This window comes from Gossypium arboreum, chromosome 13, assembly GCF_025698485.1.
Source record: "Gossypium arboreum isolate Shixiya-1 chromosome 13, ASM2569848v2, whole genome shotgun sequence".
Lineage (NCBI taxonomy): Eukaryota > Viridiplantae > Streptophyta > Magnoliopsida > Malvales > Malvaceae > Gossypium > Gossypium arboreum.
The window spans coordinates 123,978,795-124,006,610 of NC_069082.1; the positions used below are offsets into that span (position 1 = coordinate 123,978,795).

General features: G+C 33.3%; 3 protein-coding genes and 1 long non-coding RNA gene across 5 annotated transcripts; 2 read left to right on the plus strand and 2 right to left on the minus strand.

Annotated features, from left to right (window-relative positions):
- The first annotated feature begins 2,213 nt into the window (after positions 1 to 2,213).
- Positions 2,214 to 2,728, plus strand: LOC128286586 (uncharacterized). The gene is made up of 2 exons (XR_008277198.1): positions 2,214 to 2,282; positions 2,414 to 2,728. It is a non-coding gene; the product is annotated as an uncharacterized LOC128286586 (long non-coding RNA).
- Positions 2,729 to 3,742: 1,014 nt separating this feature from the next.
- On the plus strand, positions 3,743 to 5,361 carry LOC108463794 (mitochondrial import inner membrane translocase subunit TIM17-2-like). 2 transcript variants are annotated; one of them, XM_017763711.2, is made up of 2 exons: positions 3,743 to 3,951; positions 4,423 to 5,361. In XM_017763711.2, exon 2 carries the CDS (start codon positions 4,502 to 4,504, stop codon positions 5,174 to 5,176), a length of 675 nt encoding a protein of 224 aa, XP_017619200.1. In that variant the 5' UTR covers positions 3,743 to 3,951; positions 4,423 to 4,501; the 3' UTR covers positions 5,177 to 5,361. The 2 variants fall into 2 exon arrangements, with proteins under 2 accessions (XP_017619200.1, XP_017619201.1); XM_017763712.2 differs by having other exon boundaries at positions 4,437 to 5,361.
- A 556-nt stretch (positions 5,362 to 5,917) lies between these two features.
- On the minus strand, positions 5,918 to 17,504 carry LOC108463793 (uncharacterized). The gene is made up of 22 exons (XM_017763708.2): positions 16,208 to 17,504; positions 15,799 to 15,914; positions 15,136 to 15,344; positions 14,697 to 14,816; positions 14,112 to 14,240; positions 13,892 to 14,017; positions 13,170 to 13,225; positions 12,987 to 13,086; positions 12,784 to 12,901; positions 12,331 to 12,540; positions 11,684 to 12,020; positions 10,870 to 10,963; positions 10,340 to 10,448; positions 9,181 to 9,452; positions 8,878 to 9,005; positions 8,509 to 8,743; positions 7,950 to 8,138; positions 7,565 to 7,851; positions 7,157 to 7,370; positions 6,817 to 7,059; positions 6,404 to 6,495; positions 5,918 to 6,329 (listed from the first exon to the last, which is right to left on the minus strand). Exons 1-22 carry the CDS (start codon positions 17,041 to 17,043, stop codon positions 6,182 to 6,184), a joined length of 4,368 nt encoding a protein of 1,455 aa, XP_017619197.1. The 5' UTR covers positions 17,044 to 17,504; the 3' UTR covers positions 5,918 to 6,181.
- Positions 17,505 to 22,893: 5,389 nt separating this feature from the next.
- On the minus strand, positions 22,894 to 27,816 carry LOC108464549 (histone deacetylase 2). The gene is made up of 14 exons (XM_017764903.2): positions 27,308 to 27,816; positions 27,157 to 27,212; positions 26,955 to 27,072; positions 26,719 to 26,781; positions 26,319 to 26,387; positions 26,045 to 26,211; positions 25,847 to 25,911; positions 25,667 to 25,713; positions 25,411 to 25,455; positions 25,272 to 25,322; positions 24,701 to 24,787; positions 23,740 to 23,827; positions 23,208 to 23,354; positions 22,894 to 23,115 (listed from the first exon to the last, which is right to left on the minus strand). The coding sequence occupies exons 1-13, from the start codon at positions 27,596 to 27,598 to the stop codon at positions 23,245 to 23,247; spliced, it is 1,257 nt and encodes a 418-aa protein (XP_017620392.1). The 5' UTR covers positions 27,599 to 27,816; the 3' UTR covers positions 22,894 to 23,115; positions 23,208 to 23,244.

Here is a 27,816-nt window from a genome sequence, read left to right on the forward strand (position 1 = left end):
CTCATAAAATTTATTCAAGTTTGTGCTTTCGAGAAAGTAAATAATAGATATTTATTTAGACAAGTAAATAATAAATCTTTATTTAGATAATTCTTTTTGTACAGAATGTATATATGCGATATAAGTATATCCCTAGTGTATAAATACTAATGATAAATGATGTTATCATTTGCTATGTTCATGTGCCTAGCCAAGCCTGGGCCCTAGATATGTTGTGCTACCTGTCTCATCTAATGTCCTCTTTTCCATTTCTAGTGTTGTGGGGAGTAATGAAATCTCTCTTGGCAGTTTCCTTTGGTTCACCGTTTAAAGCCAGTGAGGTGCAATTGGACTCTCAACCTCCTTTGAGGAAGCTGTTTGGTTAAGTGTTTCAAGGCAACCAAAATCAATTCTCACCACATCGCTATCCCAAAATCAACTGAGCTTTCAGTGAAGAGTAAGCTCACCGTTGAACTTCCATTTATTATTTTACCATTTTATCCTTAAAGTTTCTTTATCAATCATTATTTTTTCAAATTTGGCGCCAAATTCGCTATCTATGTTGGAGTTTCAACACACTTTAACCGGTAAAGTAAGAATTTCAAACAGAGCACCAAAGAAGAACGTATTATACTCGGGTAAAATATGAAGGAAAAATGCTTGAAGTTCAAGTTTTTAGCTCTTGTCAAGAATGGAGAACGAACTTAGAATTTCTAGAAGGCGAAGGAAGAATGGAGCATATGGAAGAAAATCTGATGATTTCATTCGTTTTAAACATTGGTTATATAATAAAAAATTAAAAATTAAAATTATTATCATTTTATCTAATAAATAATTTAAATTGATTATATAATTCATTAAAATATTTATAATAAACTATTAAAAGATACATTTTAATATTTTATTAAATAAATTTATAAATTCACATATTTTAATAATTTTATATAAGTAAAATAATTTAAAAACTTCTATTATATATCAATTCTAATATGATATCCTTAATAGTCATTTTTCATTTTCACCTCACCGCTACAGCTGTGTTTGAATCCAAACACACACTCTACCGCTATTTCTAATCTCACCACTACAGTATCCAATCTCACCGCTACAGTAACTAATCTCACCGCCACCGCTGTTTTTAACCTCACCGGAGGTAAACACACTGCCTATCCAAACTAAGCCTTAGTCTCAAGAGTAACGTTGAAAGAAAGTCAAAAGGACCACAACTATACCAGACCCAAATCCTTCAAAAAATACCAAAAAATTTGAACATATCCTTATCGAACACACTGGAGTATCATGTGTATGGTTGTCCTTTTCCTTGGTAATCAGCAAAATTCATATAAAATCGGGAATTCAAGTTCTTTAACTATAATACAAGCAGCAATTAGTATTTTTCCTCTAATCCCCACCCTTGCCTCCATTCAACTAAAAGAACCAAAACATAGTTTTCTTTCTGCAACAGATACGGAGGAATATCCTCAGTTGCTGAATCTAAATCTTATGAACAAAGAATGTCTTGTAATAAATCATGACAGAAAGTTGGAGTTGAGTCTTGGTCCTCCAGGAGAATTCTCACCAATCAGAGACAATGCCTCAAATAAAAGGTTGTCATGTTTTTTAAATTTATGATACTTGTTCTTGTAGTATTTGCAGCAAAAAAATTTCATGCTTTAATTCGTCTTACCTGATCTTAAAACTGTCTGAAAATGAGCAGAATTGCATGTTCCCCGGTTGTTGGTTGGCCTGCAATTAGGTCATGCAGGAAAAACCTTGTAATCAACAGCTTGTCAAAATCAAAGGAAAATGGAGGAAAACCAGAAAATCCCTTAGTAAATTAGATCAAAATGGAAGGGATCCCTATTGGAAGGAAAGTGAATCTCAATGCCTATGGTAGCTATGAAGAACTCTCATTTTCCATAGATAAACTATTCAGTGGTCTACTTGCAGGTTTGTTTTTACAAACACCCTCAATTATTTTTTCTTACATTTTCTTAACTTGACTGGTTTATTATAATATTATCTAAAAGCTCAAAGAGATACATCTGCAACTCAAAATGGAAACAAGATTTGAGAGTTTATTAGCTAGAAATGGGGAATATACTTTAGTTTATGACGATAATGAAGGAGATGTTCCATGACAGTAAGCAAAATTTTCTCCATCATTGGTCTTTAAAAATGAAACCTGTGGCATACATTTGACCCAAGATTTTATAACAACTGTTCTTGTTTTGGCAGCATGTTTGTTTCTACTGCAAAGAGGCTTCATGCATTGAAAAGTTCTGAACTTTCAACTCTACAAAGTAAGTTATATACTCTCTTTTTTTTTTTTTCCTTTTTGGCATTAAAAGTTAAAGAACTGAAAATTGTGTATTTATGTTAGCCAACTTTGAAAGAAATTTGGGGGAAACTTTATTGCTTTTTTTTTTTTCAGTGGGTGAGAGTGAGAAAGAAAAGACATCACTTAATCCTGCTGTTCATATTTGAAAGGGATGAGAGTTGCAGTTAAATGGGGAAATTTTTTTTTTGGTTATGTTCAAGTGGAGAAGTGAAGTTCTGGTGGCACAACATTCTTCAAGTCTGTCATTTTGTAATCCTTTCATGAAATGTTGATGAATTATTTGGGATTATTTGTTTTGAGTTATGAGCTATGAAGGAGTTGATATACTGGGGCTGACAGTCCTAAAGTGGAAAAATTTTTATTTAGGTATTTTATGATTTATAAAATTTTAAATTAATAATGATAAAATTATATTTTGTTATTCTCAAAACTGATAAAAATTTAATTTAATCGTTTAAAAATTATAAAAGATATCGACTATTAAAATGATAAAATTACATTTTACTATCATAAAATATACTATTTAATTTCGGTCCCAAAATTCATAGAATATGTCGGAAATGATGTATTTGCACTTTATTTCAATCCCAAAACTAGTTATTTTGCAATATTTGGAAATGAAAACTTGATGGTACATAAAACGATGATATCTTAGAGACGCGTTTCTAAATATAATTAAGATGCAATATAATATAATTTATTTCTATATGATGATATTTTGAGTATTCAGATTTAAGATCTATCACGTTTAATTATATGTATAAGTCTCTGAATCCCATCATGATTAAAAATTCAGTTTATTAGCTTTAATCTAAATTGTATCAGTTCTTAATTTACTTGTGTTGTAATGATTTGATTCCATTTTATGATTACTCGGACATATATTTAAATTTGTACTTGTTAAACTTGAAAAAATCATTATATACCCTTAATTAATATTTAAATTTGTAATTATTCTTTAACATTTTCGTGGCGTAGAGTTTTGGACTTGAGATGGTGACATTGTAATGTATTTATTTTATGTATTTGAATTCTTTTACTATATCCTACACCTATATGTCATTCTTCCAACTCTAAGCCTAAAACTCGACTAATCATGTATGGAATAATTTTCTTTTAATAAAAAATAAAAAAATAAGACATTTATAATTTTTAACACACTTGTAAATAAAAATTTTACTGTAAGTATATCAAATAATAAATTTTGTTATATATAGAGTTAATATATCATTTGTATGCGAGTTTAGCCGTTGTTAAAATTAGTACCTATACCTACGAATGTTTGACCCATGCTCTTTTTGATATAAAATAAAGCTACTTAATTTAGAAAAAAATAACTTGGATATCAAATTAAACTTTGAAACGAAAATCAGGTACCAGATGGTATATTAATCCATATATATATATGAAAATCATTAAGAAGGAGCGAAGGCCTTAAATTCATGGAGCCCATTTTATAGAAAACAAACAGAGAAAACCCAAAGCCGAAATGAAAATTATTTTCTAGGGTTTTACTCTTTCCTACTTGTTTCATAAATAATCTAAATTTTATGAAATAAACCCCTCCTTTTTCTAGTCAGACCTCTAGTTTTCTCGCAGATCGCCACCGAGGTTTTCCTTTTTGTTTAAAGGTATTCGATAATTTCATGTCTGCTAAAAGATAAAGTTATTTCTTTTCTTTTCCTCAGTGATTTCTGGGTTTTGTAGACACTGGTTATTCACCATCTGAAAATTGATTTTATTTTTTTCCTGGGGTTTAATTTTGCTCTCGTTACGGTTTTAGCCTGAATCGCTTTTATGAACGTTTTCTTTGAAATTTTTTTCCATTTATATAACTTGCAATTAGCTGGTTTCTTTAGAAAAGAAAAATTAGCGTCAAAAACATGTGGAAATTTGTCTCCTGGAAATATTTGCATTTATTAGGTTCATATGTTTTTCATGTTGGTTTTTGTGGGTATTTTAGGTCAAATAACGTTAATTTGTTGCGATCAAACTAGATTAACGGTCTGTTGAAATTTTTTGGTTTGGTCAGTCCTAAGTTTTTAGTTTATTTCAGAATAATTCTTGTTTCTGGAAATTTGACCTAATTTTTTCTCTTCAAGGGTGCATTTTGCAGGGAATTTTGAAACTTGAGTGGCTGTTTTTCATAGGAAAGGCAATAAGATACTGTCTTTGTGAACCATGGGGACCCCAGAAACTTCTCGAGAGCCATGCCCTGATCGGATCCTCGATGATCTTGGTGGTGCTTTCGGTATGGGTGCTGTCGGAGGTTCCGTCTTCCATTTCTTGAAAGCCACTAACAACTCCCCTAGCGGTTCTAGGTTGATCGGAGGAACTCAAGCAGTGCGGATGAATGCCCCTCGTGTTGGTGGTAGTTTTGCTGTTTGGGGTGGCCTGTTTTCAACCTTCGATTGCACCATGGTATATGTTCGACAGAAAGAAGATCCGTGGAACTCGATTATAGCCGGTGCTGCCACTGGAGGGTTCCTTTCTATGCGTCAAGGACTGGGTGCTGCTTCAAGATCGGCATTGGTTGGTGGGGTATTGCTTGCTTTAATAGAAGGTGCTGGGATCATGTTGAATAAATTTCTCAGTCAACCACAGATGCCAATTATGATCGAAGAACCAGCACCGAATGTGGCCGGTATGCCTGGATTTCCAATGGGGCAATTGCCGAACCAAGCCCCTGCATTGATCGACAGTTCAATGCAGGGTTCACCAGAGTCTTCCTCCTCATGGTTCGGAGGAGTTTTTGGTGGTGGAAAGAAGCAGGAACCGGCAGCGGGTAATGGAAGTAAGACGGAGATTTTGGAGAGCTTTGATGCTCCTGCGGTGCCATCATTTGAATACAAATGAAGTGATAGATAAAGCCATATGTTAAGCAATTTGAAATTGTGTTTTCAACTAATTGAAAGCCTGCATTTTATGGAATATATTGAAAGCAATATTTAGTTATTTGTGATTTTCTCTTTTTCCCCTATTTATAAACGTACATGTTATTTATAATTTTATATCGATTTATTTACTAAATTTTGATTTCATATTGCCTTGTGAGCCCACTCCTCGTGTGCCGTTATTATTTAGACTTTATATATAACAATCCATATTGAAGATAATATATTTATAGCCGACACTTACAGAATTTATAAGAAAAAACTTAAAAAGCTTCCAGAACTAGGAATAAGACCAAGCCAATTACCCCACTTTCAACTATCTTGTATTCTCTTCTCTCGAATTTTCTTTTCATCAACTTAACTCTCTTACAGCTCTACTTCTACTGTTAAATGTTGACATCATTACATTCCTAAGTAGGTATCAAAAAGCAGTAAAATATTACGATATTCAATCAAGTAATGTGAAATAAAATGTCAAGTTCAAGCACGTCTTTTGAGTAAACAAAAAACTTCAACTACTCTTTAAAACATATAATTATTAGCCAGTCTGCTCTAATGGATTATTGTCAATTATGTTACCTTCACCAGCCTTGTAATCTCTCTTTGTTATGAATGAAATGAATTTCCCGGGAAAAATGAAAGAGAGCAAAGAAAAGTTCAATCCCTACAATTAACTTAGAACCAAATTACATATACAAATGAATTCTCTTTAAAACATATCAGCAATATCCCAATTTGTTATTTGCATTGCAACTCCAAAAAACAATAAAACTTGACAAACTTACATGAATGAATGCTGACCCTTCTCACTCTAATAATTTTCTTTTCAACTTTTTTTTTTCTCCTTTGTTTTCTATTTCTACTTGTTACTCTCAAACTACATACAAAAATAGGACAGCAAAAAGAACTGAACAAAATAACCCTTGTTAACGTGTAAGTCTGTATCTCTTTTTAGACATGGTGTGTCTCATGACTGCCAAAATAGGTCAAAATCATTACTATACAATGAACGGTCTTGAATCTCTAGATTCGCAACATGCCAGTTTATGAGTTGTGATTGGAAAAGCTTACACAAAACCAGTCCAGCTGGAAAAATCCACCATTCACTTTCATCCCTGCACATCCGAAACCAGACCGTTTATATATGATTACAATAAAGTTTACTTTGTACCTAAGAACATCAACTTACATGTTAATATTCCATGGCTGAAGGTTCGGGATCTGTTTACTGGATGATGACTGACTCTTATAGTGAATATACCCACAAAGAAATGCAACACCCTGTTGAAAGCCGAGGTGATGATTAACATAATTGAATCCAAAAAAAAAAAAAGAAGAGAAAACAGAAGAATCAATGGATATCAAAGTAAAAAGATGAGAAATTGTACAGGTAAAAAACTATATCGCCTTGCCATCAAATACTCCTCGACAGGAGGGCAAGAAGCGGCAATGGAAGATACAAATTTAGTGCCGCAGGGATAGGGGAGGGGAGAACAATGCTATTCACGTCCACCATTATCAACCCTCATACATGCTTATTTACTTTCCAGAAGAAAAGTATGTTTATTGAGTGAATAGAGATTGAAAGTTCGAGGAACTTACGACATTAACCAAGGATGTTATGTTCCACAAAGCATAGAAACGTGCGAGACCTGCAGAACGCCTTGGTCCATGACTGAATAAAGCATTTATGCCAGCAGGAAAAGGAAGAAGAATGCCAAGAGGTAAAATAAATAACACCAGAAAGACATCCAACAATGATATTGAATACAACAGAAGGAACGTGAGCAACACTAAGCTAAAATCTCCTAAAAGTAGCATTGATATGACCAAGCCAACAAGATCCTGCAATCACATAAACAAGGTGTCAAGTGAAAGATTTAAATCCGTAGATAATTTACAAGTAAGAAATAATATAACCCCTTAAATTCATGTGAGCTACCTGGTGACCAACGGGTTTAGTATTGTGGACCATGAAAGAGAGAAGGTAAAACATATCTCTCTTCTCTTCAAGCATTTGTAAGTTGTTAGTATCTATAAGCCTTCTGTAACTCCTCCTCCGCCTAGCAAAACCATCACTGCTTTCGTGACCTTGGGTTAAAAGCACATCTTCTCCTAGGTGACCAGATTGATTTTGCATGTATGTGGTCCTCACGCTGAAGCAAACAAGAAAATAACAAAGCTAAATTCTATACAATTAAGGAATCAAATGATTCCAGTATATGCATGCACAAACATGTATGATCTTTAAAACATTCAATAATTTGAATTTCTTCCATCATAAAAGCACAATATAACTAAATATCCAAGTTTTGGACAAATATTGATGCCCATGTCACACGCGTATTACCTTGAAAGTAGTGCAGTTTGGACTCCATCGGTATTTCCCGAGGATACAGGTTCGCTTTCCTCTTCAACGGAAGACACCAAAAGTCCATACTGGTGATAACCGTTAGGTGCAGCCTGAAACCAGGCAAGACCAATGCATACGCCATAGATTCTCAAAGCAGGATTAGCATGGGTTTCAAGCCATCGCAGGACAGGTCGAAATGTTACTCTCAGCTGTCCACGACGAACCAAGCGTAATTGTGCATTCAAACCAGCCACCAGCCGATACCAAGTAGTGGGGGGCACTAACTACAAGAGTTACAACAATTAAAAGAGTTTGTTATAACAGAAATTTGAACATGAACACATGCTTTCACCAATTACATGGTTAAAATATGAGAACTGACCTGACTCATAAGACTGGTAAGAATGTTATCATTTTGAAGGGAAAATGGTGCCATATAACTTCCGTCACCTCCAAAAATTATAACCATAGGAAACCTTTGTGGGAGGCGAGGAGGAAGGTCTGTTCTCTTTTCATCTCCACCAAGGAAGAAGTCCATATAAGCAAGCATTAAATCAGAAGTTGCAGATACCTACAGTGAACAAATATAAGAATTAGAAGTTTGAAGCTACATCCAAGAATTATGCTTGGAAACCAATTGTATAAAGTTTAAAAAACCATTCAAATCAGTAAATACAGAACTAAGTTTAAAGTGTAAGACCTGCTTTCATATGTCCCATTAGATTTTTAGCTCTTTCTACTCAAAGCAACTTTTTTGTTTAAACTAGAAAGAGCTCAACAAATGAAGGAATCTATCTCAATCCTAAGACGTGTACAAAGCAGAAGCAAAATTTTAGCTTAAATAACTTTCAGATTGACCCAAAAGCCAACTACTAAATGCAAATCAAGTAAAATAAAAACATTATAGCAAAATTAAACCAAGGCTAGAAGTAAACAGAAACCTTAAGCCCCTCATAGAGAGCCCGTGAACGGCAAGAACGTAAGCAAGCATGGTCATACTCTGATCGCACGAACTCACGTAACCGTTGCAATCTCATTCTTCGGCGCCATTGCTGCCATGACCAAGCAAGGGGATATGCAAGAATAGAAAGAATTGTGTAAATTGCACCTTCCCACCACTGGTAAGCAGCTATTGCATTAATCTCATCCACAAACATGTTGTATGCACCCTCATATCTGCCAGGTTAAGCACATCAAATCAATGTGCAATAATAATGATTAATGTTAATGATGTCCAGTACTCAGCACAATTAGGGATTACATAGTTTTGTATGAGAAGCATTCAACAGAAAAGGTAGCCATGTACTCACACAATCTCTTTTATTTCTTCTGGAGGCGTGTGGGGCAGATGCCAAGGTTCACTGAAAGTATTAGGACCCATAAAATACATTCTGTGCACATGACTCTGTGATTCCTCAACTCTGTTCGTTTCCAATACCTGAAAGAACAAAATGGCACAATTGAAGTCAAGCCATAGGGGGTTATGGGAAAAAGAAGGGAATGATAGCCCAGCCAGGGCAAAATGATATCTTAACGTATATAAATTATCAGAGCATAGATGACCAACAATCTATGAAATAATAAAAAGAAACAACACAAAAATTTTATATGACCTCATTTAATGACTCCAGAAATGGAAAAGAATGATCTATTTGAGAGCCATGCTGCGTGGGAGCTGGGCCTGGTAATTCATCAACTCCAACAAATTTCATTCGTGCAACACTTAGCACTAGTGCTAAGAGGATGAGAAGACCCACAAGAAGAAGACAAAATAACCATGGTCCCCCAAATGTGTATATTAACTCTTCAAGTGCTGTATAACAGTGTGGCATGTGATATCTGTCTGAAATGCATTTGTAAGGACAAGGGGTTTCAGCAATACCACCTGTGATGATAGGAGAGGAAGTTTTCAATATAAATTTACAAAATGAAGAAAAAAATTGAAATTAATTTATGTTAAACAGGACAAGAAATCATAAGAAAAATATCCTTCAACAAAGGCAAAACCAGATATTTTATTTTGTAGGAATCGTTGGATACAAACATGGTCAACTTAAAAGTAAAAAAAGTTACTCCGGTGACCGTTCACGAAAATACGACATCAATCATTTTGACTTATAAATGTTCATTTCATTAAATATTCAAAGATTTAAAGAAAACTAAAGAAAAATTTACCACACAATAATTTCTGCATAAAGATTATAATGATGCAACTTTATTTAATTAATTTTCTATTATTACCATAAAAGGAAAATATTATCTGTCACCACATAATTGATATCAATATTTTTCTTGATAGCCAACATCCTCTCGGCCTAGTGGCAAGACCATTTGTTGTGTGGCATGAGAGCTTGGGTTCAATCCCTAACAACCCCAACCCTTACCCCTAATTATTAAAAAAAATTTGATGAACCAAAAAAAAAGTTCTAAATTAATAATAGTGTTTAATTAAGTAAAGAATTAGAGAGAACCAAATTAATAATGACATGAGATTTAAAATTGATTGAAAATTAATCATATTGATGTACAAATTTAGAAAGAGGTTGCTGAAGCTAAATAGGTTGGGGAACCAAACTAGAGCTTCACCTTTTTTTCTTAGTTTTGTAAAGTTAATATTAATTGGGTTTTCATTTACTCAGGTGGGGCCAAGGCCCTACCAGCCCTGCCTTCAACTCACCATCCTTCATGACAAAAAATCCATAAACTGCAGTAAAAGAGCAGTATGTCATTTAGATCTCATATAAGATATAATCTAGTCAATAATGAGTGTACCTCGAATAGCAATATAAATGGCACGATGGGGAAGCTCCCAAGCAGGGCAAGGTTGACAGAGGGAACTATCAGATCCACTAACATTCTTGTAAGTACCAACAGGACATTCCTGGACAAAAAAAAAAAAAAGAAATGGTAACAAACTGTAGCAGCTGAAAGTGAATAATCAATTTGTATTGGTTCAAAAGAATAAAGAAAAAGGATTCTTACAAACTAGTAAAAAGAGATGAATGACAGACTTCTCCAACCATTATGTTAATTTACTCAACTATTAGAACAAAATTTACTTCCTCCAAAAGTTCATTCATATAAAATGCCCCTGTAAATTCAGTCACATCATTTGATTGGATAGATTTTTCCCCCTTAAACTGAAGCCAGTTAAGCATTTACATGAAGAATTCAAGTTAATTTGGTTATTGTATAATTTTCAATTTCCAAGTGCTTCATATAAAAGTATAGCATCAACTACCAAATTCCTTATTCTATAAGAATCTGAAATTTTTTAGAAAGCAACAAAATTGCCAACTTACCACACAAAAAGTCCCATACAGCCCTTTTGGACAAGCTTTACCAGTCACTGTTCCATTTTCTCCAGAACCACTCTCCTCTCTACCTAATCCTCCCCTTCAAAAATTATCAAATAGTCATTTGGATATCAAAAGGATATACTCCTTAAACAAGCATCCATGACAAGAATTAAATCGCAAGCATAAACTACAAGGCAATGACACGGTTCCTAATTAAATGAAACAGCAAAAAAGCACTTCTGGCAAGCATCATGGCATTGGTTGTAAAAATAACCTGTAGTACACACAGCTTAAAGTTCCAGGTAGGTGCTTCAAAGCAATGAAATAATATAAGGATCAACTACTCATTAATGCAACCGAAGTGCCAGGTAAATTCAAAAAGTTAACATGCTTCACCATGTGATCACAGCATCAAGATTAGATCTAAGCATACTATAAAATAACAATTTAAGTCACCACCCAAAAAAGCCCCAAAAACAAACCTTATAAAACAATATTCGCAGTTTAAGTCTTCAATTTAGAATATTCTCAGATACCAAAAAGCAAAAAACCATCAGGTTTCTAACATATCCATAAAACATTCACCATGCAATAATATTTGGGACTTAACACGTCACAGTTAAAAAAAAGAGCATGCTTTGATGCATTTCTAAATTCTTTTTCTTATGTGATCAATTTCTAAATTGACTAATGGCTTCAAACAAACAAAAAAGATAGAAGCTTTGTGATAGAGGATGTGCCATATCCTAGGTGGGAAAGTTTCATAGCAGTTATCATACAATATCATTTAGAAAAAAGAGTTACATTGGAAACTAACCTAGCATGGATGCTTCCCTTCACTCTAGCAATAGGCTGGTACACATCTCCAGTGGGAATGTTTGACCAATGAAAATGAATCCTTCCACCTCCTCCACCACCACCCCCTTTGGGACTACCATATCCTCCTACACTTGAAAGAATGGCAGATTCACCAAGAGTCATTGTATGTAGAAACAGAAGTACAGTACCACCAGAGCCACCCCCCGGAGCTATGCTTGAAACATTAGAAAGAAAATTCTTATATTGCCAGACAGTTTCTGCAAAACCTTCTCCATCAGCCCTCACAGAACCCTCAACAGACAAACTTGATAATGGATGCTCCACAGAACCCATCACTGTTCAGACATAACATCTCATGAAAAACTTGCAAACATAAATACCAGCAGTATTCACTAAGGCTATGTTTAGTAGTAAGGGTTTAACATTACTAACTTACATTTTAAGCTAAAACAATGACACTAAAGTTCTAGCAGCCTAACATGATCAACAAAATCTCACCTGATTACATAACCATTTCAGAGGAAACAAACACTATTGTAAAAAATGGCACTGAACTTACCCTTGCTAAGACTTGCAGTGAAAAAAAAAAAAGAGAGATAAATATATGCCCTTGGAAAAAAAAAAAAAAAGACCCCAAAGCCTTACCTATAATACCACCCCCTGCAATTGAATCAGCTGAGCTCTCATTTCCACTTCCACTACCAAGTTCACAGGGCAACTTGGAATTTCCATATGAATTACCACCCCCAACACAACTACCATTATAACATCCAAGGCCTCCTTTACCACCATGGCCACCACCACTGCCAATACCATTGTCTAAAAAGTTCCCTTTGCCAACACCACCTATGCATCCTGCACAAGAACAAAGGCAAGTCCCCCAGGTTAACAAGTTCAGTTGTATTTTGTTCAATTCTCTTCAAGGCAAATAAGAGATAATTAGAAGCTATAATAGACCTTTATGATGGATGGAGAAGATTTCTGAGCATGGATATGTTTGTATGTGTAGGTATGGTTGCATGTACACAACAGGTTGTATAGAGAGAGAGAGAGAGAAATTGAAGAAAATATAACCTAAACCACAACATTGAAACTTACCCATCCCAGAAGCACTGATTATTCCAGATGACTGCACGGATATCGTTCTAGCCCGATGGAAATGAACAACAGACCCCTTAATAAGACCTTCGACAGTGATGTCCTCAACTCGGCATATCTACAAACCAAACTAATAAAACGGTTAAATAAGCTAAATAAAGCATATTTCTCTGTTCACTATGCACAACTATATTGATAAACACCTGGAGAGTAAAAGACAGAGATGAATTCACATTGCAATCTTCAGGTGGATGAAGTAGTTCAATGGGGCAATCTTGGAGCTCACAATAAAGCTTTGGTGTACTGCCAAACAGAGAGTAACATGATATATTATAAAAAGGGTAGAAATCTTCAACACGAGAGATACAACCAAACTAAAGACTTACATAGCATAAGATGATGCATCCTCTAGGGGACCACGTAAAACAGATCCAGGTCCAACCTTCATGCAAAACAGATATAGTTAATTTATTAATTATATGGCACAACCAATTCATATGTATGTAAATCTGGCAGAAAGAATTTGTCAAAACCGGTGATTAGCATTCATAAGTTACCACACACAGTCATGAATGCATGTCATACCTTTCTACTTAACTCTTATGATGATTAACTCATGCAATGATGGCGAAAGAAGTCCAATTTACCAGAATGAAAATGAATACGGCATCAAGGAGGAGAATTACAAAGGACATCAAATTTACATTGCTGTAGCCTCCAATGGAAAGATAACAGTCGGCTAGTCAAACTCATGCTTCTATCCAGAAAAAGGGTTCCATAAAATAAATAGATAAATTTATACTGTGGAATTACAATGAAATCATTGTCCTCAAAACAACTGAAGATAGCCATGGTTCACAAATAAAATGCAAGCTAGGAAGAGCAATAAACCTTAATGGGTAGTCCACTAGAGAACTAGAAAAGAATCCTTATTACCCATAACTGTCGAACCATTAACGCTTAACCATTCCTACACCTTATCCTCCTAATCGGAATGTTCTTGGCAAACTTAATTTACTTTTAACCATATAAATCAAAATATTTCAACCCAAATGCATAAAATCTGAACCTAGAACCAATCCAATTACCACATTAAATCATCACTTACGTGAATGCTGTAAAATAGGGATAGGACCAAACGTTGTGCCTGAATTTTATCTCCTGATCCAGATAAATTCAATAAACCTTGTCCATGTACTCCCAGGTTTGCATTTGATTGTATAACTGATGATTCCTAGGTACGAAAAAGGGAGGGGACAGAGTTGTCAAGCATCATTACATCCCGAGAAAATGCAATAGAAATATCGAAGGTGTATCAGGTTAAACACCTTGAGAACGACTAAATTACTAGCCTCGAGCCATGAAGTTGCAACAGTTGAATCTTCACCACCATCTATTAGCATTTTTGAATTCCACATCAAGAATATTTTCACAGTCATGCGTAAAGCCCCATAGACCTGTTATGGGTTAAACAGGGAGATCATAGAGTATTAAAAGCATATTATAAATATGAAGGAAAAAAGGAAATAAACAGTCAGCTGAAGCAGAAATAAATAGAAGGAAGCTAAGACAGCTGATACATAATCCCCTCATTAGATCTGCTGCTTAAGGATATTTCAAAACTTACAAAGACATGTTAAGAACACAAAAATGCATCGAATGAAGTGGAAATAAATATCCACAATGATACAACAGATAGATAAAACTTCAACTAAAACAAAATCAGCTACTTCAAAAAGGGTATTCGGTTGGGTAAACCATTTTAAAAACTGAGCAATATGATGATGATAAGACGTCAGAAGAGAAGTAGAAAACTGAATAGTAAATATGGAGAACATTGACTCGCATAATGATTAAAAGGAAAAGGAATAACAGACTTAAAAATTCAAGTTCATAAGACGATGTATCATTACCTTGATTATAGAATCACTCATTAACAGTTCTTCTGCCAATAGTTCAAACTCTGAAGTTGCATAATGTGCTAGCCCAAAGCTCAGAACCCCCCCACATAGAAGACTTATCTGTCCTTGCACCTGTATAAGGATCAAAATAAGAATTAGATTCATTTTGCCAAACTGAATTTTATATATTACAAGCACAATCATAAAACATTAATGCGGAATGCGGTGATAGGAGAGGCAGCAACTCCAAAAGACCTTAAAGAGAAATTTCATTAGATAGAGGTAAGTAAACTTACTATTAGCTCAGATGCCTAAAGGGGGAAATTAAAACAAAGAAAAAACACTTTGAAACAATCAAAGCAATGAGAACTAAAACCCAGTAATAATCATGTGTTGGGGGATATCTACATTACTTAGTATCTCATTACGAAAAGATCTGAAGTTCTCAAACCTGAACACGACTCCAAAGCAATGGAACACTGGCCCTGGCACAATTTCGAATATAGACATTAGTCCAAAGTGGCTGATAAGGAAACTCTAGAAGAAGCGTTTCCGTATCTGTTGACAAATTATAATTGTTAACATTAAGACTTCGAGGCACAGCATCATAAAGGGTTCCAGCAGCACCAGCATTCTTAGAGCAGCCACGGCTAATTCCTCCTGAAAGATAATTATTAAATAATTACCAAGCAGTCACCATAAATGGACCGAGTGGGACCAAAAAAGAACAAATACAAAATATTGAATAATGAAATCACAAAGCCTCAAAGATAAGTATTTTTCCAAGCTTGTCAGCCAACAAAAGTTTACGATATGAAAGCAATTCATTTATATCACTATCAAAAGGCATCTAATATTCCAAATTACTATAATCATAAAACAATTTAAAAAACTGCTTTAAACCACATTTAAAAAACCTAGCCAATCTTTTTGCTCATTGGTTGTGACTCATGTATATATTGCCCATTCTTTTAGCAAGTTGAAAGTAATCAAGTACCCAAAAAGATGTTATATAACAAGAGTACGCTCTAATTTCTTAATAATCTTAACAAATATTGAGCCTTTTCCTCTGATCCATCATAATGAACAATGGCAAAAACAAGAAGCATCTTACCATGCACATATATTGTTGGTTCATCATGCCTGCTGAAAACATCAACCGCAACTCTTCCACCACCTCCACCAGCAAAACCATTACCTCCGCTAGCACTTATCCTGCCACCTCCAGTCCTGCTCTTCACAGAACCACATGTTCAATGCTTTAAAACAAGTAATTAACTTCAAAATATGATTTCAAAATATGATTTACTCTAAAAATAATAGTTAGCAGCACGGCAACATAAACAGCCACTTACGTACCTAATTTTCTGCAACTTGGTAATCATTTGTTCTCATTATTTCCAAATTCCCGTTTCCACTTACCAAACAAACACAAAATAACCATACAACTATGGAAACTAAATAAACCAAAGCATCACTAAAAAGAATTCTTGAGAAACAAAGCAACAAGAGTGAAGCATTACATTTTATGAGCTTTGATATAGACGGAACCACCTGAACCACCACCTCCTTTACTCCCTCCATCACCCCCCTCAGCCAACAAGCTCCCATTCACATCCAGAAACTCTTTAATATCCATTCTTACCCGGCCACCACCTCCTCCTCCGTAATCCACTTCCTTACTCGTTGACCCTCCCTTACTACCATAACTCGAAGGGTTCTGCAATGATGACCACGAATAAGCATCTCCACCCCATACATCCTCAGGCAGCTTCCCTTCCTCCACTAAACAACTCGCACCTCGGCCCCCATGACCTCCACCCGCTCCCTCTACACCCTGAGGTGTCCCACTCGTCTGCTGCGGCGGGTCCCCTGCCCATCCCGTAGTGTTCACGGCCGAGCCATTGAAAAAACTAGCGTTATAAGCCGCGAGCTCGAAAGTACTAGCAACTATAGTTGAATTTTCGCCTAAGGAAAAGTTCCCGCTGATGTTTAGGGTTATGGAACAGCCCAAAATGGGGCAATGGAATCGAACTCCGGGGAGTATGTAAAAATTACCCTTTCCCGCTATGTAAACGTCACGAGTGAGGTTCAAATCGGCCACAATCTTACACGTGGAATCGAGAGAACCTACCCCACCGAGATCGTCAGTACAAGACACTGGCGGTGCGTGAGGAGGCGGTGGAGGAGGTGCTGGAGGAGAGTAGTCTTGGTGGAATAAAATACCTTCCGAATCCGAATCGGTTATCCAAAAATCCGATTCGAAGTTAGAAGACGAAAGACAGATGACGAAGGTGGTGCAGAAGAAGAAGAAGAAGAAGGTGAAGAAATGAAGCAACCGAGAATGAAAACGAGCCATTCACTGCTGCTGAAAGTCATCACAATGGAGGGTTAAGATCTTGTTTCGGAGGTAAATTCGTCGATTCGAAAACATTCGAGCACCACAACCATTGAAAACACCATTAAAAACAAGCAAATTTCACAATGATTCTAATAAAATATTTTTGCGACACTTATGAAAGAAGACAAAGGAATTTGAAAACCCTACTAATTGGGTTTCCGTGTAACTCTCTGCAAAAATATATATATAATTATAACAATTAACAATATGAGTTGCTCTTTTCACAGGGAGGAAGTAAAAAGGATGGGAACCGCTTTATTGGGGGAGAAGAAGATGAGAAGAAAATAATCAAGTACGGTACCGCTTATGTAGGTTTTTTTTGGTTTTTGAATCTTGATTGGTTAGGTTGGCAATTTTTCATTTTTGAAGCCAGTCAGACATTGACTTGTAATGGGGTTATGCTAGGCTTGGATGCTCTAGATCATTTATGAGAAGTTAATGCTCTATTTAACCTTTTGTTAAAAGAGCGTTTAAGCTACCTTAACGACGTCGTAGAATGGGGAGATTTCGAAAAGGTTTTACCTTAATTGTCTGGCACTGGCAGTGAAGCTTATGGGCAGGGTAGGTAGAACGTGTGAATAATGAAAAGGATCGCATTTAGCTAATTTATTAAATGAGTCAATTTTAAAATATTATTAAATTGAAAATGATATCCTTTTTTCAAAATTATGTCTTATTATATTTTTAAACAAATTTAAATAATTTTCCTTAATTCATGGTCACATTTTATTATTACACTAAATATACTAAATAATACATTATGTATAAGAAATTAAGAATTAAGTAACCCTATTGTGTATTTTTCTTTTATCTCATATGAGTACTATTTATTGACGTGATATGATAATTAAATTTTATGTATTTAAATACATATTATACTTTAAGTTTAACAAGTATTTATATAATCTTATGTATAAGTAACATCATAAGAGAGTGAGCCTAGCCCACAAGATCATTAGAATTGATTCAAATTGTTCAGATTTTGAGTCGATGATGGTAATTATCCTAACAAATTTTTTTTAAGTGAGTGAGTGAAAAATAGTTTTTTTTGTTTTATATATTATGTAAAATATTTAAAAGTGTGGGTAGTTTTTCATAAGAAAAAGACATGCAGAAAAGTTGGTATTATTTAATTTATGATGTTAAATAGGAATATTATTTTAATACAGTAAACATAACTTGTATTAATTGTGTTTATATATTTCTATTATCCGGTCATACTTGTTAATCCAAATGATAATAAATACTAAAAAGTTAATTATTTGATTCAAAAGCAGGTTAAAAATTATAATGTATTTTTATTGATATTTAAAAAAGTTAATATTTTGTAATTTTTTTATATTTCACAATTAGCTTAAAATTTTATCATATATTATTTAAAAATATATTACTATATCGTTATAGAACACTTGTCAATCTCTTGATTTTACTGTAGAATTTAAAAACTTCATTGAAAGTGTACGAATATTTTTCCTTCAATTAAATATTTTTCTATAAAAATATTAAATAACTTCTTTACCTTTCTTAGGTTACATAATTAAAATAACTCAAACATTAAAATAATATATTAAATAATAATTAAATACTAAAATTAATAAAAAATCGATTGAATATTAACTCAATTGGCACCGGCATTGTTATCAGTGCAGATGGACATAAATTCAAATGCGTTGAAGCGCATTATCCTCCTATATAAAAATATATTAATTTATTTAGTTTTAAAAGAAAAGTAATGAACACAAAATTATTTAGTTTTAAGGAAAAGACATTGTTTAAAGTATTAAAATATATTATTAAGCTTCAAAATTTGTGGCTAGCATCTTCCTCTTAATGGTCTACGAATCTGAGATGATTAGTTATTGGATACACTCAAGTAGATATCTTAAGAAATAAAAATATATATTATTAATATTATTTAAAATTCTAATTATTATAATTTAATTTGTGTGACATCAAATTCAACCAAACTTGATCTGGTGCCATAAATATAAATTTTATTAATTGTACCTAGATATATCATATCGCTTAATTATATTTAAACTTTTAATTGGATTTGTATCACAGGTCAAACAAATATTAACTCAATAAAATAATTAAAATATTCATAAATTATAAGGGTATTTTTTTATATTTTGATAGAATGTCTAGAATTACTTATAACTTCTCTCTAACCCTTAAGTAGGAGAATAATACGCTTTAAGCGACTCGAACCTATATATTCATGAATTGAAAATAAATATCAATTAAACTAAGACTCAATCAACAACTCACAATAATTATATTTGAAGCATATAGAGAACTATATATTTTTTGTTAAAATGAATTATAAATCCATATTTTGCCATTTTAATAAATATATTATGACACAACTTTTTTCTGAAAATGATAAGTGTATGATAATCTCAGTATTTAATATAAACAGAATGATAATAAATATCAAAATTAACCCAAAAAAATAGAACATTCTTGATGAAAAATAAAAAAAAATTGAACTCGTATGATGACTTGATAATTATTCAAGTGTGATATAAATTCGAGTCGTATTAATTACATTAGTTATTTGAGCTTTGTCACGCGAAAGCTTCAGTTTTCCGGACAATTCCGGAGTTGGCCACAAAGAAGGGAAAAAAGTAGAGGAAATTAATTTCCAAACATTTGTACATAAGAATCTAACAATTCTTCTACTTTTTTACAGGCTTTTGCTTTTGCCAAGATATGGTGTGATTCCTTTCCCCCACCAACTCAACTACTGTTTTGGAAAACACTAAATCAAATAATATTTTGATTTTCCTCAAGTTTCTTTTCTAATATTAGATAGAAATATTCAATTTTTTAATTATGAATTAGAATATCTTTAAAGATAATAATTTTATACCTTTATTTAGAATTTGTTATTTGATTATTGCATTTCAAAATTAAAACTTACAATCCTTCTACTTCTTTCAATTTGAAAATTTTAGTCTAATAGTTTCATCAAAGTTTATTAATTTAACATGTTTATTTGTTATCAATTTTTATAAAAAATACTTTTGATTTTGATGACTGAATTAATATTTTTAAATAAAAAGTAAAATTTTATTTAGAATCAAACCACATTACGGTATTTTCTTTAAGTATCTTATAGGATCTTTGTTGTTCCAGCCACATTTCTCTTTTTACTCTATTAATAATTTAATTGGAGCTTGAACCCTAGTTTCGATGAGTCTGAATCTACTTTTTTCATTTTACCTTCCTTGTTTATTTTATTTAATTCTAGAAAAACTAAAAAATAAAATAAAAAAGGGCTTAGATTTTAACTTTTAAATATTTGGTCTAAATATCAATTTTTGTCAAAGTACAGGATTAACAACACAATTTAACCTTTTATCTTTTTTACAGCATAGGTTTGTTAAAAACGAATTAAAAATAAATTAATTGAAAATCAACAGTTTAAGTGATTTAATTTTTAAGCACATTTGATAATACACAATAAAAAAATAGATAGAATTTTTCTTCAATGAAAAAGTGAATATTTTTCAATGAAAAAATGTAAAAATGATAAATAGATGGAGGTACTTAATGTAAAGTTTTTAATTTTGTTTTCATTTTTCTAGTATTATCCTTTAAATATATTACATTTAAAAATTTAAATTTGCATTTGACAAATAATTTAATGATATTTTAAAATTACAAAATTTTGACTGTCACAACCTTCCTACATCTTTACCAATCTCCAAGTTTAGCATGGCTACTGAATTTCAAAGAGAATTCCATTCCGTGACAAGCAAAACAATTAAACTATTGTATTCAAGTCAGAAAATTTTAAGTGCACAAAATTAAAATTTAAAATTTTAAAACATCAAAATATAATTTTATTATTTACTAATTTATAATTTAATCATTTTAAGGGATTAAATAATTTTTTAATATTTAAGTGAGTAAAATACATTAAGTACAATTTTTTTTTTTTTAGGAGGTCAAAGCCTCTGTCAACTCCCAACTTTGCCGAGTGAAATGCATAGTAAATTCTTTAAAGCAATCACATTTTAACTCAAATTAATCTTTTATCTAATCATCCTTCATCATATATGTTATTTCTTCAAATTGCATTAATTTATCCAATTCGATTCATTTCTACCTTATGATCACCATTATATATTTCACAATAAAATTGATCATTACTTAAATCATTTGTTGAAGACAAGTAATGCATTAACATATTTTATTTTCATCATCTGTATATTAGTCGATAAGATGAAATAAATTCCTCTTTTTACCATACAACGATTCTATGTAAGTGATGTCATACTATCTTGACAGCACAGATTTTCAATTTTCAATATATTAAAATTCAACCCATTACCTTGAAATAAAAGGTTCTCAATATATCAAATTTCATGAATCACACATGCATTGTAATTAATCAATTAACAGATTTAGACTGAACTTAACCCAAGTCCTATTTGACATATTATTAATCCAAATAATCATATCTATACGTCTATTTTTGAAAGTCAATTCAATTTTGATAACTAAAATAAATTCTTTCTCAAATTGAATTATTCAACAACATGTTGTCCTAACACGAGTCAATTACTCAATCTGACCTAATAGACTACGAATAATTTAGATTAACTACTAATATAGATGGTCTTATTGCATTACAATCCATAACGCAATTTAGCATTAGTTAAACCTTAATTAATCAACCCAACTTAATATTATCTTAATATTATTTAAACAATGAGCCAATATTTACTTCTACATTTTACCTTAAATGCAAAATCCATTGAAAATAGGCATAGAAAAATTAAATAATAATGTAAAATATTAATTTATTCATCCAATTTGAAAATTACAAATAAACAAAAGTGACAAATTAACTAAATATTAAAAATAAATTAAAATATCAAAATCTTATCTAAATACTACAGATGAACATATACCTAAGACCAGAATTTGTTAAAATGGACCACAATATTGAAATGATCGGAACACACTGAAGAGATTTGAGTCGGAAATGAAAACTTTACGATACCAATTTAACCAGAATGGCATGTATCAACCAGCATAGACAATAATGAAACGAAATTGGCAACAATGACATGTATACATAAATATGCAAATGCCTCAAATAGAATTCTTTTCAGATATATAAACATATCAAAATTTAGACGAGCTGGTGTATTCAAGGGGCAAGACCAAATCTGATGTAATGATGGAAATAGTGAAATATAACATGCTAAAAGATTTGTGATGTTTCTTTGGGGGATAGTAATGATGTGATTATATAATACGCTAATTAGAAGGGTGAAAGTATATAGAAGGTCCTTGTATTTTAGGGTTTAGATTAAATTAGTACTCCTATTATTAAATGGATCAATTTAGTTCCTATACTATTAAAAAGAACCAAATAAACCCATATTGTAACAAATGTGACATTTATTGTATAAAAATGTCTTGAAAATTATTTTTTACTTTCAATTCAATTCCAAACAAAATATTTCATTTATAGAGCCGTAAAAACTTTAAAAATGTTTGATCGGTTAAATAATAAATGATATTTTTTAAACATAAAATGTTAATTCTATTTCAATTTGACCTTATTTGATACTTTTTTATAGTACAAGGACTAAATTAATCAATTTAATATTAGAGGGACTAATTTGATCATGTACCTATAATAGAAGGGCTTTCAGGTACATTCACCTAATTAGAAGCGACATTTTTGGGAACAGCTCTCATCTCCTTTGCCTGCTGGGCTCTAAAAACAACAAATATAAGAGAAGATAGACGCAGGAAACACATAGCAGCATCGAAATGATCACATTGTTGAAACTGAAATAAGCTGTATATTGCATATTTGCATTTACACAAACATTTGTACATTAAACAAGTTTCCTTATATATCAGTTATTCGATAACCTAAGAGAGAAGGTAGACACACGGCAAGAGGCCATACCTCGTGTACAAGGAAGACCAAGCCAAGCTAATCCCTAAGATACTGCCTTGCAAACTAATCGAATAACAACTCGAGACACATCCATGCTCCTATGAGATTTATAGTAAGGATCACTTTCGGTTACAAACACGTAAGTAACTTAGATAGTATTCATGCCTTGGGATTCATCAGTGGAACTGACCTTTGTAATGGAGTTGTTTATTGATAGCAAAGTAGCCTTATATCATTATTTTTCTTCCGCTGTGGACATTTGTCTCTATCAAGCCTTTCTTTGAGAGGTTTATTATGGAATTTGCTATGACTCTGGCACTGGTTTTCATGTAGCCACCTAAAACAAGAAAATGATAAGCATGTTATCATGGGTGAAGCTTGAACAGAATCAGACATGTTTTTATGATATTCGTCATCTCAGGTTACATTGAGGATTCATCCAATGCTGGTAATTTCAAACTTAGCTCCAGCCTCTTGTTCATACATAGTGGAAAGTAAATAAACAATTCTTTCTATTTCTTTTTTCCTCCATTAACACAAAGGATAAGCAGGAGAGCTATATCTTGGCTGTTATCAAAGGAACCAACATCGATCAGTGACTGAATTGAAAATATTTTTCTTAATTAATTTAAGGAGGGCAGTTGTCGTCTTTTGCATAAAGCAAGGCATCGTCTATTTGTTGTCTGCTTCAAGCATAAATATAAATGTTTGAAGATACGAACCTGATGTGACCATTACAATAGGGATGTTTCTCTCACGAGCAAACCTGAAGACCTTCTCATCTCTTTGGATCACCCCATCTGGACTGACCTGAAAATTATAAGTGAAGAGTAGCCGCAAGTGAAAACTAGCAAATATTAATTATGCAGAGATGCACCATCCAACAAAAAGAAATATTTTAAAAATAAAACATGGTGTATTTTACTGAATGCCCCAGAAATTAAAGGGGCACAGAAATGAACTGCCTTAAGTACCCTTCTTGGTTGTAGTCGTCTCAAACTTTCTTTTACTTTTTGTTTTTCACATGCGACACTCCATCCCTTCACTGCAAGCACTGACACTCCGGATTATGCCAAGCAGCCCATCTAGAATTATATCCCAAAATATTGTAGGATATTTCTAGACTTAAACCAACATTTAAGATACAGAAAATCTCTGTAATTTTGCATGATAATCTAATCCTCATTGCTACTTATCTACTTCCCTGAAATGAATGTACTATAAATGAAGGCTTTTCTTTCACAGTTTAGTGGAAAAGAACGACCGTTCTAATCTGCTTCTAGTGGTCTGAAGATGCATCATCCTAATGCAGCGCTGTTCAGTTAACCTATAAGCAGGCAAGTGAAGCTCTGCAGAGTTTGTAGGGAGATGACCACAAAATCTTATATGAATCAACATGACCATGTTAGCACATAATACGAGATAAAACAGGAATGTGTTCCTGCAACCAGCACCAGCTTCCTTCTTTCTGTATGATGTTTAGGCTGCTCTCCACTCTCCAGGGCCATCATTGAAAGGACAATTCTTCACCAAAAGTTAAGTTGATGAATCAAAGATAATTGATTCACAGAAAGCGTGAGTCTAATGAAGATCTGATTTACTTCTCATAGATGAGGAAAAGTACTGGGAGAAAAAGAATAGAAAGCACACAATTAAGCAAATGGATCCTATGATTGAATTTACCTTTAATCCACCCAGTGGATCTCCATCGAGAATATCAGTTCCAGCATTGTACACAATCAACTCAGGGGCAAAATTACTCCCCGCTACCTGGCATTTGTAACCAATAACTACAATGCGATAATGACATAAGAACAACTTTTTACTACAGTATTCATAGTACAAAATTAGTTAAAGATAACAATTAAATGAAAAGAAAAGAGGAGAACATAATAGAGATAAAAATGCAAAGCAAAAGATGAAGCCCGAGTTAGCAAAAATGCTGATGAAATCATGTCAGAGTGCACCAGAGTTAAAAAGCATCAGACATTATGACAAGAATAAATAAAAGAATAGAGGCAGAGACACAGTATAAGCACTAAATGCATTTGAAATAATACGATTAAAAATAGTAAATGACAAAGTCAAAACCAAGACAGACACATAAAACGGACTTATTTGTGAGTAAAGGTGTCAGGCAAAGATGCATTAGTGTTGTCAGATAAAATACAGCAGATATGGACATCAGAATTGAGAAAAGATCCAGCGGAAAACAGAACAAAGCATGTTGAAGATAGCTGAAAGAAATCTATACCGCAAGTGCTTTATCCAATTGCTTCAAGTATTCATCAGTTGTAGTCCCAGTCTGTTCATATATCAGAATATTAAATCAGCTAAAGACCTAGCCAGCAATAAAATAAGCTAACTTCATTAACAAGATGCTAGATGCTCACCACCACTTCAACCTTCTGGTTAATATAATTTCTAGCAGTCATATCCTGAAAAGATTGAATGAAAAATAATAAAAAAACCGGAAGGTGAGGTGAGTTGTCCTCTTAAATTGATATTTCAAGAGAAAAAAGTCAGAACTCATTGCATAGAGCAAAAAAATAACAGTTAAAAGGACAGAACATACTATCGTGTAGGAGAAGAGGCTGTTCAGGTTCAACTAGAGAAGATGCAATACAAATATAGAAAGCAAGCACTTACAAAAGGGTAGATTCCAGGATTGTACATATCCAGGATGTACACACGCTCTGCCAGTTAAAACACAAACATAGAAAATTAAAAAAGAAAAAGAAAACCAAGCTAAAGCACCATGAGGAAAATTAAAGCATCCTTACCGTAAACCAAGCTAAAGCACCATGAGGAAAATTAAAGCATCCTTACCGTCATTACCAAAATCCCTTTCATGACCATTTCCTTGATGTGCATCTAAATCAATTATCATCACCCTAAAAAATATTATAAAGTAGAAGGAGAGTAGCCCATTAATAAAAGATATTGTCAATTGATTAGTTGAGAATAGGATGCCATATAAGATTGCAAGGACTGCATTTATTATTTTTAATCTTGACATTCTATTACCTTGATATATTTAACCGAACAAAAGCAAAATGAATGCAAAGGGAAATATCTGCGTATGCACAAAATCCACCTCCCCTATCACCACTGCAATGATGAAACCCTCCCCCAACATTGATAGCCCATCCTTGGTCCTTCGCTAACTTAGCTGCCAGAACAGTTCCACCAACCTGTAGTAATATGATCAGTATAATCCTAGTTTCACAAAAAACTCAATCTCCAATGAAAAAGAAATGATGAATTAGCTCCAAGACAGACTATGATTCTATGACTTTACCTGCCTTCGGAAGGGATAAAGAACTTTCATCTGAACAAGCCAATTGGGTAACATTGCTACAGGAGGAACCTACACAACACGGTGCTTTGAATCAATGTAATAAGTACAATAACATCATTTGATACTACTTAGTTCTCAGCCAAAAACATCAAACTTTAACAAACATAGCCAGAAAAATATTGGGCATGCAACACACAAAATTCCCATGAACCCAAAACAGTAATAAATAAAACCTAGCAATCTTGCTATTTTTTTCTGGAGAATCCCATTTTTAAGCAGAGCCACAAGATCACACTAGATAGTTGCAACTGGCAACGAAATAAGTAAAATCCAAGGAAGCAAAAATTAACTTCATACTAAAAACAACCAAATTATTGCATAAGGAAATTCTACAAGGTACCTCAGTTATCCTGGCAACATTCACGCTGTTCTTCAGGCTATTCAGGTATGCTTCTGTATGCACCTATCCCGAGAATATCGGGGAAGAAAATACAAGCATTAGGTTACAGCGCCTGCTACAGATTGATACCTCATTAACTAAGAGTTATATTTTCCATCACCTATGATCTTCCTTTTTCCTCAATAAGCATAAGCCTCAGTGTATAAACTAAGTGAGTGGAAAAAACATTCAATTACCACAAGTAGATCCTCCGTTGAAGCTTCCAATGGATCAACAATAGAGTTTTTTTCCAGGTAACCTTCCGACATCAAGAACCGGCATATCCGACCCCATTTCGAAGAATCGAACGGATGCCTACATCAACCGCGAATAACTAACTAATTTTCTAAAACCGGTTAATCAAATTTTTAAAAAAAAATCAAATTCAAAATATCTTACAGTTTCTCAATTCCGAGGAAGCTGATATCGTAATAAGAAGAGTAGATAACTGGAACCTGTAAAATGAAAATTTCAAAATTTCAAGCTAGAAACAAAAACAATTTATTTATCATACATGAAAATTTTATATAATTAACAAGATAAAAGTTACCTTGGAGGAAGCATCAGGCTGATAGAGCTTGCTAGAGTTAATTCGTTGACGGCGGAGAGATTCGGCATCGATTTTGGTAGCGGGTTGGGAGGATGACGAAGACGAAGACCAAAACATTGTAGAGGAGTTAAAGCAGCGATACGCAATGAAAGGAGTGGCGAGTGCGAGGAACAAATATAGGGTCGATTTGCAGAGATTCCGAGTTGATTCGGTGGTGTTTGCAATGACTCGGTGAGTTCTAAACTTCCAAAACGGTTGCTGGGGTGAGAGCGTGAGCAAAGGAAACGTCATCGCGTTGGTTTCAAGCTTTTAAATAAATTCGTTTTGGTAATACAAAAGCGGTGGCGCAGACGCAATAAAAAACAAAAGTAGTTATAATTGGAATAAAAGGAGGGAATGGCTTAAGAGGTGTGGTAAAATTCTATTGATTTCAGATTCTTTATATCAGAAAATATATTCCTTTCTGAAAGGTGGAAGCAAAGAATAAATTTATCAATGGAGTGTTAGTT